This window comes from Anguilla rostrata, chromosome 7, assembly GCF_018555375.3.
Source record: "Anguilla rostrata isolate EN2019 chromosome 7, ASM1855537v3, whole genome shotgun sequence".
Taxonomy (NCBI): Eukaryota; Metazoa; Chordata; class Actinopteri; order Anguilliformes; family Anguillidae; genus Anguilla; species Anguilla rostrata.
The window spans coordinates 55,574,584-55,591,497 of NC_057939.1; the positions used below are offsets into that span (position 1 = coordinate 55,574,584).

The following is a 16,914-nucleotide window of genomic DNA, read 5'->3' on the forward strand; positions in this document are numbered from 1 at the left end:
TGCTACTTTTGGTTTTTCATTTATTCATTTTTTTTTTTATTTATTGTGACAGAAAATGTCTGGAATGCCAGTGGTGTGATCTGTAGAGTTGAAACACTGCCTCCTCTACAGATCATTAGGTTAGTCAGGGCTTTTCACGGACGGAGGGATAAGTAGTCCACAAGCTTACATTTGCTGTACCTGCTTAAATTTGGATAAGCCACGCCCACTCCTGGACGACAACCCCTGTCTCACGGTAAGCCAAGGCTTCGACTCGTGCATTTATACAGTCTGGCTCCACCTTGCGGCAGGAAAAAGAACTACAAGCCTCAGTCATGCCAGCATAAACCACAATGCAGTTCTGCATCTAAAAAATTGCTTTGTTTGATAATGGCCAGAAGCTATGTTTACCACCACAATAGTGAGATATGTTCAAATGTTTCGTTGGACAGCCCAGGGGGCTGCCTGCCTCAAAAAAAAATAGACTCTTCTGGCAGACCGAAGCTGGAGGCAGAGGAAGCAACAGGACGTAAAAGCACACAAGCAGTTCCAGTTCATAAAAAAAAAGTTTAATCGTGTATTTGTGGGTGCAATAAAGCAAGTGATCAGAAATAATTTGTCAGGAAAACTGAAGCGATTCTTTACCAGTGTTTCATTAGAACAGGGAACCAACTTATACTATTACCAACATCTTCATTAATGATAAATAAATATTTACAAACGGTAAATAAGGATTTACAAACGGTAAATAAGGATAAGCAATGTGCTGCAGCAGTACAGGTTAACATATTGCACATAAACATCAAACAAAATCACAACCCGAGACTTACAATTGAGCTTTGATGAACTGAACTAAATAAAACCGCCTCATGAAATATTTTTGTTCTTATCTGTACGAATACAAGACCAAGAAAGGCAGCATTGCCATGTAGAAAATATGCTATGATTGCATATATAAAATTAACATCTACTCTACTACATGAAACACAAAATAAACATAGACTTACTCAGTACGTATATATTTCAATTTATACAGTTTTGGTTTTTTCATTTTTATCAATGGTGTGTATTAAAAAAAAAACTTTGGCACACAAAGCACAAATGTTCATAGGCAGTTCCGCTGGATCTATGTGAACTTCTTAATGAAGCGAAGCTTTAGATATGCGATGAGTAAGAAAATGACGGTCATTATGGTAAGGGCCAAATGGTTCTGCCACAGGCCCCATGCTGTGTATGCAATCCCCTGGTTCTCCAGAAACTGCTCACCTGTGCACCTGGTGATATATGAAACAGAGGTGTTACCATCCATCAGTATTCATAATGTCACGCTGCAGGTGTTTCATGGACCTACAACAGTAACATTTGATTGGCTGAGTAAATGCAAAATATAAAAGGCCAATTGCATTCAGAAAGTACATTTATGACATGCATTGTCCAGCAGAGGGCGATAAATGCACACTAGATGATCTTACGCAGCGCCATCTGCTGGAATTTATACAACCCAAAACCAAACCAGGAAGAGCACAGCAAAGCTTTAAAGAGCACGGCCACAATGACAGTCATGCTGACGGGCACGTGTAACTTTACGCAGGGAACTTTTTTAAGGAGACGTTGTGCTTCTTACATCTGGCCAGGAGCCGTGATGTTACAGCCGGGAATTCCCGGTAATGTGCCGTTAGTGATCTGCCCACAGAAATCCAGCCCAGTAAACTCATTCACCTGAAGAGCCTAACAAAAAAATAAAGATAAAAACAAACTCTGAGACAGAATCATTTTCAAAACCTAAGAAATTGGGAGACATGCTTTCACTCGTTGCTGATCAGACGAGAGCCAGTCCGGTACTTACGGTCAGGCCGTAGCGCGGGATACTGAGGTACTGAAACCAGGACAGCCAGTCCATGATGCTCGGCAAGTTCACCAAGAGGCCAGAGAATATCTAAAACACACAGTGAATTGACTCCTGGATGCAGGTGAGGACTCATATTTATGCATTCGTTAAAAAGGCAGATTACAGGACCAGGGCTGAGCTGAGATGTGACAGTGAAGCGTGAGTGTTATTGCGCTCCCCTGCAGAACTGACATACCATCATGAACACAAAGCTGATGGTCATGAAGATGTTGGCGACGGCGACCACGGTCTGGTCGGCAGAGATGGCCATGGTCATGGCGGTGGCGGCGTAGGCCTCGAGCGCCACGGTCAGCATGAAGATGAAGAAGGCCGGGGCCGTGGCTTTCAGTCCTGCGGGAGGGCGGGAAAAGAGCCGTTACTACGACTACGACCCTGAGAGCGCTGCGTACGGCTCACTCGCCCCCGTCTGTCTCCGTCTGTCCGTCTGTCTGTCAGTCTGTTCGGCCCTCTCCATCTATCTGTCTGTGCTGCTTCATGTCGTTGCTGTGCCGCGCGTCTTCTGTATGCCGTTGACGTTGTCGTTCCGCAGTCCGCCTGTCGTCTGTCTGTCTCTCATCAGCAGCGCTGTCGCTTACCTGTCGCGTCGTCTTCTCACTGTCGTGCTGCGTCTGTACCTGTCTCTCGTCTGTCTAGCTGTCTGTCTGTCGGTTCCTCTGTCGTCTGTCTCTGTCTGTCAGTCTGTGCTGTTCCTGTTACTGCTCGTCTGTCCGCGTCACGTCTGTCTGTCTGTCTGACTGACTTTCCACTTCTGAATGGATGTACAGTGGAAGCAAGACTGTACTCTCCGAAATTCAGGTCGCTTCAGAGGAACAGGGTGAACTGTAAAGCTGACCGTTAGCACGTTCATTTAAACCTGCTCACCTATCATGAAGTACGTCACGCCGCTGAAGACTATGGCTGGAATGGTTCGGAGGGCGAGGATGTCGGACAGGATCTTGGACAGGAAGTAGACGGAGACCCTGTAATACCCGCTGATGTACTCATGCCTGCAGACGGGGAGACAGCAGCAGAATTAAGGGCTTCAAACAAAACATGGACCGGTAAGGAGCGCACATCTCAGGGATTAATGAGTTTGTTTATTATTAACACACATACATACACACACACAAAGTACCCCTGTACTAGCGTAGCGACAGTACCATGGTATTACACCAGTGAACTCCCAAACTCAGTTCAGTGTTGTGAGATCTGAGGACAGTCACCCAACCAATGGGATGCAGTGATTATTAATGAATAAGGCCTCACACAAACAGCTTTCTTTCCGTGATGAAGAGCTCGGCAGCAGACAGCGCCCCGAAGCACTGGTTGGTGGTGATGAAGAACAGAGCTCCCATCCTGCAGGACAAGAAGCAAATTAACCCGGAAAAAAAATCTCCTTCAGAAGAAACACACAGATTTCCCAACAGCTTTTATTTAGCAGCCGTTTGCCAGAAACTTTCTTTCTTTTTCCAAGAGTGGTAAAAGTAATTTTAAGCAACCAGTGATGAATAAATATATGCCAATTTTTTAAACATAACATATCGAATAGATGTTAAAAATATTGAATATTAAGAGGACAGTAACCACTTAATAAATCTGATGATACAGTACTCTTTATAAGTGAACCAAATATCTGTTCAAATATAGCAAGGTATTTTTTTCCCTAAAATAGATTCCCTCAGCCTGGCCCAATCTGCCCTAATTTAGCCCCGTTTCATTCTGCACCTGTTCTGGATCCCACTCTGGTCATCTTTGACGTTAAAAAATATCGCTCCCACTATGAGGCCAAGGAAGAGCGTCACTGCCACCTGAAAAAAGAAGATAAAAAAGAAAGGCAGATGCATTTAAATGAGCAACGTCAATCTCTTCAGCGGAACAAATAACACCGAACCTGAGATGTCTAAATGTCTGGGAAAAATTCCCCCAAGGAAAAATAAAGTTATTCTGTTATATTCTGCATAAAAAATGCAGTTATTGTGTTAGAACTTTGAATAATTTGGCAGCTGTGTGTATCTCGACTGCTCTCCTTTTCCAGCCAAAATTTATTAGTAAACATTTATGAATGTTTACTAATGAATACGACCTACAAGTTTAAAGGTATAATTCACGGAAATGTAATTAAAAACTGAGGATACACATGGCTCTCATAAACAGATAAAGACCGACAAGCCCCCTGCAATAGACACTTTGTTCCTACAGCACCCCCTACTGTACAGTGTAATTCCTGAAAGGCACAATAGAACCCACAACTCCTTTAATTCATTTCAAGACTTCGTTCACACAAATGACCAAACAAATGACCACACACTCGCTTTCACTTCTTGCCGTCTTGTTTGACTGCTCTTATCTTGTCGTTATATCAAGAGGGGGGTTGGGGTGGAGGGGGGGGGGGTGTAGACGAGCCTTTTAACCTTTGATCAGGCGATTACTTCGGGGGTGCGTGACCTCTGGGCGATTCTCAGCGTGTAAGGCTGAGCGGCGGAGGTCGCGGGCTTTTCCCGCCCGATCTCCAGCGCTTGTCATGCGGAAGTGCGGCGGGGTCACACGGCGCTCATGTGATAGCCCCGGCCGCGGCTAAGCCCTTCAGCGGCCCGCGGCGCTCGCTGGGGCGTGTCGCTTCAGACGCCATCGCCAGGGCCAGCGCCAGGGTCGCGGCGGTCACGCTAGCTCCTTCGCCGAGCTCGGGATCATTATTTGCCGCCAATTAGCATTTAATCATTCTTAAAGAGAGTCATCTCCATGGCACTTCATCCCGACCCGTCACTAATGAGATGAAAGGGGATTGTGGAGGCACAGTCTTATCCTCAGTCGCCGTTTGAGGGTCAGATTAGTCTGAAGCCGGTCGCCTCGCTAAGCCCTCTCATGAGGTCACCCCAAATCACCGATTTATTTCCTTTTTTCACAGCATGCTTGAGCGGTCTTAGCGAGATCGGAGTGGCAGTCCGTTAAACATTTTCAAGCGATCCGTCCAAAACTGTGATCCAGCATTCACTCCTGGGACAATAATGTGTGCATTACACAGATCTTTACACCATTTTATAACAACAGTGAGTTTACAATACACGTGGAATGTCTGCAGTAAGACTTCCCCATCCACTTTTTTACCTTTGAGATACTTAATGATCAGTGGAAATAATTGCTGTTCAGGACAAGTCAAATGTAATATGTCTTCAGAAATGTTATCACACCAGACCCAGCAGTCACCTCTCACCTGAACAGCTCAGATAGCAAGCTCCACGTGACAAACATAAAAACATAAAAAGCCACACCAGGGCTTTTTACCTAGTAAGCATATAGTAAAACTGTCCATGTTCTTGTCACTATGAACCACAGGGGCCATTTCCTTTTGCATATTTTTTTTAACGCAAACATCCACACCCAAAGGCCACCACTAACATTTGCATTTACTGCACACTGTTAAGCCCTATAGCCACACACTTAAGCTGAAGCTGTATAAAATCTCTTACGCTGGCAAGGGATCTGACCCACAATGCCGCGGTGCCTGAGGCAGGATTCCCGAGCGGATGACAGGAGCAGGAAGTGACGTACCTGCGCCACGGACGTCTGCGGGTTCAGCAGGAGGTTCCGGAACGTCCTCTTGAGGACCCACCTGAACTGGTGGGCGAAGGACGTGTTGTAGGTGATGGTGCGGGATTTGGGCAGGACGGCGTACTCCTTGCCCTGGACGACCTTCCCCAGCGCCTCGGCCGTGTCCCGGTAGTACCGGCTCCTGCGGTACTCCGCCACCAGCCGCTCCTCGATGGTCTGCCGCGAGCTGTCCTTCTCCTCGAAGTCCGGCTCTGGGGAAGAGCAGCCATCACAGAATGAGACAGGAACAAAAGGGGGGGGGGGATTCCCTCTCCCCCTCCCCCAAAATAATGTTATAATATGTTGTTGTTTAATAGCCTAGGTGTGACAGTGTGTGTTAAGATTTGGGAGGCCTGTGCAAATCTTATCTGAGAAGGCCTCACATTGGGAGAGGCGTCTGCTGTAGCCCTGCACCAAAACCCCTGATTCAGAAAATCAAGGCCTCAATTGAAGACCAAGATTAATTGATTAAAACTACAACATCCAGAAAAAAAAGACACTTGCATGAAATGTGAACATAATCTGCACACAATCTAAAGTTTCTCTCACATCAATTACTTGGTCACATTTCAAGTAGAATTTAACATCCTTCCATAATTGCTTTACATCAGTTAATGGCTCACAAAGAATGACTTTACAAAGCACTTTCCCTGAGGTTTAACTTATCAACAAAGAACAAATTCTCAAATATGCTTTTTCGATCCTGTACCTTCAGAATTTTGCATTTTGGTCAAAGCCACTGCTGTGGAATCTCCATTGATGACATCCAGAAAGAAGTCAGCTGGGTTGTTATGGGGTTCACAAGCATATCCTGAAAAACAACAAGAATATAATTTCTATTTAGTGTTTCAGCTGTTGTGCCTACAGCATGGTTTCTATCGATTAAATTATAATACTCTGTTCATAATATCTTACATTTATAATTAGATTGTAAAAGTTATTGTTAAAACCGCTACCAACAGCCATAAAGCAGGTTGATCGGGCAAAAGAAGAGGCCACAGTGCTAATAATGCTCACCAATGTCAGCAAAGTAATCCAGAGCATTCTGGGCGGGTCCGTGGAAAACCTGCTTCCCGCTCACCAGCAGCGTGAGGCTGTCAAACAGCCGATAGATGGAGTATCTGGGCTGGTGTATAGACATGATGATGGTTCGACCGTGATTCGCCATTCTGCGGGGGAAGCGGAGTGTGGAGAGGCGACTCGTGACACAAGAAGCTTGTAATGTACGACAATGTCAAAGGCCTGGCACAGTCCTGGTCATAACTGTTTAATTACAGTTCACTATGTTCCGCAGCCATGCCACACCACAGCCAAACGCCTTTGATGTCATTGATCCCGAAGAAAAAAAAATCTTTAGCTGTATTTACAGAAGAACCTGGTGCCAGTCCCCTGTTTTTACACAGTTCAGCTTAAAGGAAATTACTGTACTTTTTATGCAGCCAGCTACCCGACACTTTCAGGTTTGTTAAGTTCATTTACATTGCAGGAAAATTTTTTTGTGTAAGTCATGTTGTTAATTTACAGGCATTCGGCAGACGCTCTTATCCAGAGCGACGTACAGCACAGTGTATAACCATAACCAGGAACAAGTGTGACAAAAACCCGAGTGATACACCAGTCCAAGTGCAGGGAACAACCGCATAGTTCAACTTGGACCCTGAAGGTTAAATTAACACTAACACAAACGAGAACAGCAACAAAGCAGTCTATGGAAACATGTTGTAGTTCACCTATAAGGACTATTGCACAGATATGTAAGTGGTAAGAGTGAAGGCAATATTGTGGTATACAGTATTCAAGATGATGCCAACATGTCAGTGTAGAAGTATAAAAAACCTACCAAATAAAAGATGGTTTCTGTGGATAAGCATTAGCAATAAAAGAAATAGAGAACACAAAACATAAAACACATTTAAAAGTTTGCATTTAAGAGTTTACATGACCTGTATATTTTCCACAAACCCTATAATGCAGCTGCTATGCACACTTTACAATTGTGACCAAGGAGACAGGAGATGGCCTTAGATGATAACTGTGTAAATTACTAAATAACATCTCCATCAAAACTCTTACATAAGATACACATGACTTCTCAATTTTGCCTTATGCAACAGCTGTCTTTTATTACACATTGTGCACAATAAAAGACAATACACTTGTAATCGAACAATTGGTTGAAGTGCATTCTCAGCTTTTATTTAAGGGAATTTTTATACATTTTGGTTTTCCCATGTAGAAATTACAGTAGTACAGCCTCATAATGGCTTCCTTGACTTTCATTATCACAACACTGATCCTCGTGCTGACAAGTGCCAATAACAGACTCCAAAGGCAATCAAAAGCTAGAATCAAAACTAGATACAGAAAACTCTCTCTGACCTGCACAAAGGAAGCAACTGAACACACCTGTCTAATCAGAAACACCTGTGACACCATTTGTCCCAAACATTACGATGTCCTGAAACGGGGGGACTGTTTGTAAAAAGTGCTGTCATTTCTACACTGTGAAACCAAAAGGTAGAAAAATGCCCTTAAATACATAAAAGCTGAGATTGCGCACTTCAGTCACACGTGTGATTTGTTTGCACAAAACTGAAATTGTGGAGTACAGGCTAGTGCCTAACATGTCACTGTGACCGGTGACCAGCAGGGATTGGTCAGCCTGTGGGCCGAGGCGATGCTGATTGGCTGATGTGCGGCTGCTTTACCTCTTCAGCAGCAGGAGAACAGAGTTGGCCGTGCTGGCGTCCAGCCCAGTGGTCGGCTCATCGAGGAACAGCACGGAGGGGTCCATGATCAGCTCCATGCCGATATTAGTCCTCTTCCTCTCGCCCCCGGATATCCCCCTGATCATCTGGGTCCCAACCTGCAGAGCAGAGCGGTCACATGATCACATCAGACTGGGAACAAAACCAGCCGGCCATAAAGATCTGAGACGCATAAACACACCTTTAACCCAGCCCGGTTATCAAGCCCTGTGATCAACAGCTGCACACTGTCACTGCATGGATCAGATGCACACTGTCTGCACACTGTCACTGCACGGATCAGATGCACACTGTCTGCACACTGTCACTGCACTAATCACATGCACACTGTCTGCACACTGTCACTGCACTAATCACATGCACACTGTCTGCACACTGTCACTGCACTAATCACATGTACACTGTCTGCACACTGTCACTGCACTAATCACATGCACACTGTCTGCACACTGTCACTGCACTAATCACATGCACACTGTCACTGCACTAATCAGATGCACACTGTCTGCACACTGTCACTGCACTAGCTTCTGGAAATGCCTCACCTTAGAGTCGGCCACCTTGGTGAGGCCCAGCTGCGTGATCAGGTTGTTGACCTTCTCCTCTTTCTCCCGCTCGCTCACGGAGGTGGGCAGTCGCAGCGCCGCGGAGAAGCGGAAGTTCTCCCGCACCGTCAGGGTGCCCATGACAACGTCGTCCTGGCGAAGGAGACAGCAGAAGAGGATGCTCAGTGCCGCGGAGGAGAGCGCATGAGGAGGAGAGCGCACGAGAGCAGAGGAGAGCGCACGAGAGCAGAGGAGAGCGCACGAGGCCACGCTCAGCACCAGTGTGTGTCTCAGATGGGGAGCCGGGGGAAGAACTGAGAGTGTGGGTCAGCAAGTGAGTGAGCTCACCATTTACAGTCATTAAGAAAAACAGGGAACTAAGTCACATTTCTGTCAGTCCCCATGGAAAACAACGGCACATTGTATTGTGTTTCTATGCCAACCTTCAACTACCAGAAGAACCAAAGTAGCAAAAATAGCCAAATAGCATTATTTAAGTAGACTTTTTCACCAATTAAAAGCAAAGCAGCACCTTTGAGGTGCGTGACGCTGCTCTCACAGACCTGCACAACGTATCCTGAGAGGCACTTGAAGTTGGGTGGCTGGGGGGCCCCATCGATCAGCACTTCTCCAGAAAGCCCTGCTGGGTCCTTTCTGGCAGCCAGGACATCCAGGAACCTTACGGCACAGCCAGGAGAACACAGTTACACACAGCCAGGAGAACACAGCACAGCCAGGAGAACACAGTTACACACAGCCAGGAGAACACAGCACAGCCAGGAGAACACAGTTACACACAGCCAGGAGAACACAGCACAGCCAGGAGAACACAGTTACACACAGCCAGGAGAACACAGCACAACCAGGAGAACACAGCACAGCCAGGAGAACACAGTTACACACAGCCAGGAGAACACAGCACAGCCAGGAGAACACAGTTACACACAGCCAGGAGAACACAGCACAACCAGGAGAACACAGTTACACACAGCTAGGAGAACACAGTTACACACAGCCAGGAGAACACAGTTACACACAGCCAGGAGAACACAGCACAACCAGGAGAACACAGTTACACACAGCCAGGAGAACACAGCACAACCAGGAGAACACAGTTACACACAGGCAAGAGAACACAGTTAACCTTCCTGCTATGTTTGTGAATCAGTTACTGGAGCTTTAACACTGACAGCACCACAGACACACTCATCTATCCGAGATGGGAAACTGTTTCTTTACAGTTTTTAAAAACAAAACCCAATCAAAGGAAGTAAAAAATGAGCAGATCGTGAAACCCAGAAAACGTTGTTGTACCTTTTTCTGATTAATATGAACCACTTTATATACTTACACTGGTTATTCTATCCACCTGCATTAAAAGTGCAAATGTACAAGTTTAAAATAACGCCCACATGTGCCTCAGAAGCTTCCCTATCTCCATGTGATATTTTTCAAAGTTAGCAAATAAATATTTCAGCCACTGAATTTTTGTTAAGTCACGATTTGAAATGAGTACACTTACGATGACTTGCCACTTCCTGTAGCTCCCAAAATAGCGTTCAGTCCTGGTTTCATAAGCCCACTGTGAAAAGGAGAAGAACAAACTTAAAGCAATGCTACATAATGCAATGAAAAAACCTCATATACCAAGACACTAGCCTGCATTTAATCAATATTTGGCAAGCATTACAGTTTCCACCCCCCCCCCCAAACTGGTGAGTCATTATAGTCTATGCAAAGAAATAAACATATTATTACAATACTGCATCCATGCTCTAAGATTTTTCTGTTTTATAAATAACAGTAGCAAAATATTATTTCATTAATATAGATTCACCAGTAAATATATTAATGACCACAATACAGATTTTTCACATTTTGATCATACATCTAAAATAATGTTTTGGCAAATAGACTCAGTAAAAAAAAAAACTAATTGAGACATATTTCAAAAATACTTCAGCAATGAATGGATTCATATTTTACTAAACACATTTTAACCATTAAGTGGAGAAATAAAATCATTACTAATATCTCTAAATTAAATACTGTAAAAACAGCACGTCTGATTTGTTTCACTTTCCAAAAAAACCGTCTGCTAAATATGACCAAGCACATTTGTCATGCTACTGCTGTCACAACTCAACTGCAGACTAAACTGAAATGAGCTCAGTCATGCACTCGCACTGCTGACAAATGGGAATCTTCACGATTTTGGGAGCAGGTCTTGTTGCACGTGAGAATATGCTGCCAAAACCCTCGAGGAGTCAAAAAGATGAAATATTGACAGTGTGAGAGATAGCGTGCTTATGCGCAGCAGCAGCTGGAGAACCAAAACAAATTCTAACCCCTCTGCTACCTGGAGAGTGTACACACACTCAGTTAAGCAGGCATACACAAACACTGACATAATACACAGTGAGTGCCCCCGAATTCACTCTCACAAATATAATAATATTATGAGCATTGGGCTATGAGCACTGCATCACGTGGCCATGCATAAGTCTGTGTTCTGGCAGGCTGTGCTACGGCACTGCCAGAGAGATTATAACCAAGAGGCCATGCTTAATAGCACATAATTAACACCACAGACAAGAGGCTGGAAACCTGTGTGAAACGGACATGCTCTTCCCTGGGAAGTGTCAAGTGCATTCAATACCGGGAGGAAAATGTGGTCGCGTATTGTTCAGCATGAACAGGACCACGAAACACAACCAAAACCTGGCAAGACCTTATGGGATAACTTTAAATGAGTCTCGCCCATTAAAAAGATGGGATTGGGATGATTAAATTATGGATTTAAAGATAAACTCTTTGCTTCACCTTCTAATGACGGCATACCTGCACACGTGGTGGAGTTAAATAACTGTTACAAAACGTCGCACGCATGTCTGCTTCACTGCAGGAAACAGTGAACAATGGTGAGCGATCTTTAACCTACACACTCTGTTAATGATCACACACTAGATCAATACAGACCAGGGGACAACGACTCCAAACTCCAAGTGGGTGACATAACACACACAGTCTCGCATGAGAGACACAGAACGCACAATTAACAGGTGGTAACGGCAGGTGTAATGGCAATTAGTCACAGGCCTTTAGCTCAGGATCATATTTTACCATCTCATTTTGGATGGCTGTACAGCAAGCCAGAGCCCTAACAAATCAGTCCTAAAATAACAGGGTTTTTATATTAAATTTGGCGCTGGGAATTATCTGTTCTGCTTCGCTATTCATATTTAGTCAGACTGTGTTCCATGAAAAAAATATACAGTTATAAGAAATAAGATGCGCTATATCAAGCATGCACCTCACCATGCACAAAAAAAACCATGTCAGAAGACCAACGCTGGATTTTCCCCAGAATCCGTTAATGTTCTCAGAAGCACTGAAAATGTGCCAGACTCAAAGATACTTAACTTCAGAAGCACTGGAGTTGCTATCATCATCTGCTATCAGCGGTGTAATCATCATCTGATATTTAAATGTACGTGTTACATTACATTTCATCATATCCACTCAGCACACACCCCGAACCAGAGTGGCATACTAAAATCAGCTGCATAATTCCTATCATACACCACATGATATTTGCTGATTTGTGATTTTGCTGTCACCAGGCAAGTTTTCAAAATCAGAGAGAAAACATCACAGTTTTAGTTTTATCAGGGGACTGAAAGAAGCAAAAAAGAAAGATGTTGTCTGATCAGGTATCTGAAGCTAGTGTAATGTACAGGAAGAATACAGTACGTGTATTTATTGGTTTCTAAGCACAGCAGTGGTAGAAAAAGATGGTTAAAACCCTAACGTACCCAGTAACACTGCAAACAAGAAGTGCCAACTTGAACTGTACTGTTAGCACACTCAACTATAATGACAACAAAATATAACCCGTCAACATATAGATAAGCTATATAGATAAGATATATGTTGAAGCTATATCTGTGACAAGGAGAGCCTAGACAGCCTGTTAGTATGGAAGAGAGATTTACTCCTGATGCTTCAAACTCGGTCCATCGCTATGAAAACTCTTATCACTAGCACGTGCGTACCCTTTCTGTTATCAGCTGTACAGAAAAGAATAAAAAAAGAAAAAGAATGAAGTCCACCTATATAAATATTCACAACTGTTACACCCTTGCTCACGTTGTTTGCACATAGCTGTCCGTATCCAACACCCATGAATGTTTGGTTTCATAAGCAAAAACGGAGTGGAATACCCTTCCCTCAATAACTCGCTGGACAACGCAACAGAATCTTGTTTTGTTTTTTTCTTGATAAAACACAGACAGTAAACAAATGTCCATTTTAAGCGATCAAACGGTCGGCTAAAATGACCGTGCGAGTTTAACAAAGATAATTGTTTCTCTGCTGGCTTTTATCTGGGACAATGAGCAGGAGGCAGCAGGGGTCCTGTAGACGTGCGCCCTGAAGTGCAGAACAGAAAGGACGCTTATCGCACAACCACTCCGTGGGTCTGCGTGCAGCCAGCTCTTTGAAGCTTTGCAATTTATATTTTCACGCAAAGGAAGGGGAGATGGGTGGCTACAGAAAAACCGGATGAGGAACACCCTAAATCCTGCCGCAGGCACCAAACAAGACCCCCAGGCCAAAGTCAGCATTCCACACACTGCATCCAACCCTCAGAGCATTACTGACACAACACCCAAATACAGGCTGGACATAATACACTTTTACTGACTTCTTTAACAATAACATTTTATAATAAACCTGATTTTTATAATAAAACCAATCATAAGAACAGCATCTGAAATAATAACAAAAATGAAAATTATATATATATACATATATCAACAACAACCAGAGAGGTGGTTTTGGTTGCATAGAGGCATTGGTATAAATGTGGAGAATACCAGATGATTTGTGAATTTCAATATTCTAATGCTACAATTCTTCATTCTGAAAATAATAATAATAGTAGTCTTCAGAGTGCAGAATAAGTAAATCTGGGATGAGTGAAGGAGATAAATGTGGACTATTTTGCTCGTGTAACTAACAATAATTAAAGATATACTTACTTAAGGTCAATCAAGATTTCTTTCACGGTCACCTTTCTTTTGCATATGGGCCCGCTCTTGAGTTCCACGTTGTAGTTGATGTTGTGGAAGCTGACGGTGGACCCGTGCGGGCGCTTCATGCTTCCCCCTTGGCGTCTGGACGTCCCGTTCGCGCTGGAATCCTCCACCATCGGGATGTTGATGTGATTCGACCTGTCAGTCATCGTTTCAATTTCTCTCCTGAAAATTCATCAACAAAATTCATCGCACAAAACAAAAACTACGCCGTCATGAAAATGAACACGTGCTTTATGCTGATACACTCTAACTTTTGTATAAACTGCACAATTTCACATACCAAAGCACAAAATACTTATAAATACAATAAATCAACAATTCAGTAATGGCATGAGAAAATATGGTAACACACATCCGTACAAAGAATACCATGTGCAAGCAGAAAAGCAGCGTGCTTTTCGTGTTTGTGTGTTAACATTTGAGACAAGCTGTCGCAGTAATGGACAAAGGTCTTTGCGGTGGCAAATACTGAGATTGCACTGAACACACTGTACGTCCAATACAGCAATATGCAAGTAAAATGACACAATGAGTATTTTGTGTAATCTAGAATTTTATATAGATATTTAATACCTACGCTCAAAATATTTGATTACATGCATCCAAACTATAAAACTTCCGAACACATAAACAGATTCAGGACACGCACACACACACACACACACACACACAGGCTATATAAATCCAAGTATACGATTAATTTAGTCTTTTCTACTTATTTTACTTTCAAGTAAATGCTCAGTCTTAAAAGCAAAAAACTCACAGAAACCTAATCTAATTTGTTAAAAAAAAGAAAATAAATTATTTATTTTAAATCACTATACAACATGACTCTGTAAATTTATCTTTACAACCTTATTCTATTTTGGATAGCCTTTAGGAAACCAACCTTTAAAATTTGGCAGGGTCAGAAAAACTTAGCCTTCCAAATATTAAAATATCATCCAAGATCTTTAAGATAAAGTCATTTTGCGCGGAAACATTACGACATTGCATTTAGATTTGAATATAGTGGAAGTATATTTATCTTCCAAGAATACAGCGTACGAAACGTACCTTTTTTCAGAAGAGTAACGCTGACACGATGAGCTTAGTGGTAAGACTCTCCGCAATCCAGTCTGCGCCTGGATAGTGACACGGATGGATGTCCGTGGAGTTTTATGATAGTGTGCATTTATACTGCCCTGCAATGAGTTTGATCATTGCGGGTCAGCAAGAAGGAATTGGCGTCTCTGGCAGATCTCTCGCCCACGTGACTTTGGCGGTGCCTTTTCACACGATGTTTAGGTTACACGAGGTCGTGTTTCCCCTGAATTATACAAAAGCTGCATTACACAAATGTAGCGATAGTAATGTGGAGTCTTAGATTAACTTTATTCGTACAAAACGTTAAATGGATATAAACGGAAAACCGCGAACTTTGTTGATGTTGAAGTGAAAAAAGAGGACCTCATTATATCAGGACAGGACCTCATCCGATTGCCTACAATAGTCTCATCATAAAACGATACAATTTGTCCAGCGCATAAACACAAAATACGACATTATTGTGCATATTCATATCAAAATGTGAACATTAGCATACCTAAATATTTTTTGAGTCGAACAGCCTCCGATGTAGCCCAGTGATGCCACAAAGACTCCACAGCGGCCTGTAGCGACCCCAATTGGCTATTGCCTGTAATTTACTTCTTAAGTGAGTAAAACAAACATGATTTAAGCTTTTTTTTGATTTATGATTGGATGTACACGCGGTGGTGGTTTTGTGGATTGATTCAATTCAATTTCTTTTTAATTCAATTTTATTTGTATAGTGCTTTTTACAGAGAACTGTGACAGACACTTTACAGAGTAGCAAGGCAAGAGACAAAGAGCAAAAATTGATGACATTAACATCCTAAATTATGTGGGGTTTTAAGTTTAAGTTGTTTTATTATTATTATTCTTTTTGTTTGGGGGGGGGTATTTTTATATTTGACCAGTGGTAACAAAACCTGCTCCTGCAGATCTACAGTCCTGTAGGTTTTCACTCTAACCCTAACGAAACCACACCTCATTCAACAGCTAGAGACCTCGTTGAGCTGCTAATTAGCAGAGTCAGGTGTGCCATATTAGTGTTTAAATGAAAATCTACAGGACGGCAGATCTCCAGGAACAGAGTTGGTTACCATACTTGTGGACAAACAGTGGTTATGGGTGGCACCCAAAGTAGTTGGCAACACACAAGGTGTTTTGTATTGTGCTCACCTGACTAAATGCTTTTAAGGTGAAGTCAATACACCCAAATGAGCGTTCCTCTCTTTAGTCTTTGCTGTATGTTTGAGCACTGAAGGTCTCAGTGGATCAAAATGACGTATGGCCCTTTTCTCCCTCCCAGTTTGATCAGTGGCACACATGAACTGTACAGATCAGAGGAGGAAAATGAGGGCCGTGTCTATCTGTTTTTTGTTTGTCAGGATGTGATCTCAAATAAACTGAAATCGACTCTGTGAAGACTGATTTTCTTTTTTTGAACTGTGCAGTTATCATTTCTAATTTTATTTATTTATTTAATTTTCAACCTTTTATGGTTCCAAGAGCCTGCAGTATATTTTGAAGTTTTTTCTCTAAAAAAAACAACATTTCTCTAAAATAAGAAATAATGACCAAGAAATGACTCCCGTGTCCCCTTGTATTGCTACTCTCTATTTACCTAAGGGGGAATCAGGTGAGCTAATGGGGGTCAATTTTGACCAAACCACTTTTTCCAAGACTAATATACTGTAACACAGCGGAAACCAACCATGTTCCTCGAGAAATACCATCCTGTAGGTTTTCACTCCAACCCTAACAAAGCACCTCAATTCAGCAGCCAAAAGCCTGCACTGAGCTGCTAATTAGTAGGGTTGAAATGAAAACCTACAGGATGATACATTTTCAAAAACAGGATTGGCTACCACTGCCGTAACATAAACAACTCCTAGCTGTCTGGCCCAGTGTTCACCAGCTTCTGATCATGGCTCTCAACCAATCAGACAGTCAATAAATACATACTATTGGGAAAAATC

The 16,914-nt window shown here is 42.9% G+C and overlaps 1 protein-coding gene across 2 annotated transcripts; it reads right to left on the reverse strand.

The window, feature by feature from the left end:
- Window positions 1-614: 614 nt before the first annotated feature.
- Window positions 615-15,577, reverse strand: abcg2a (ATP-binding cassette, sub-family G (WHITE), member 2a). Of its 2 annotated transcripts, XM_064345311.1 has the most exons (17): window positions 15,453-15,577; window positions 14,924-15,176; window positions 13,811-14,029; window positions 10,291-10,350; window positions 9,332-9,446; window positions 8,769-8,921; window positions 8,164-8,321; window positions 6,473-6,624; window positions 6,165-6,266; window positions 5,417-5,667; window positions 3,593-3,675; window positions 3,134-3,223; window positions 2,750-2,874; window positions 2,064-2,218; window positions 1,826-1,915; window positions 1,604-1,707; window positions 615-1,253 (listed from the first exon to the last, which is right to left on the reverse strand). In XM_064345311.1, the coding sequence occupies exons 3-17, from the start codon at window positions 14,011-14,013 to the stop codon at window positions 1,106-1,108; spliced, it is 1,989 nt and encodes a 662-aa protein (XP_064201381.1). In that variant the 5' UTR covers window positions 14,014-14,029; window positions 14,924-15,176; window positions 15,453-15,577; the 3' UTR covers window positions 615-1,105. The 2 variants fall into 2 exon arrangements, with proteins under 2 accessions (XP_064201381.1, XP_064201382.1); XM_064345312.1 differs by lacking the exon at window positions 15,453-15,577 and having other exon boundaries at window positions 14,924-15,232.
- Window positions 15,578-16,914: the final 1,337 nt, after the last annotated feature.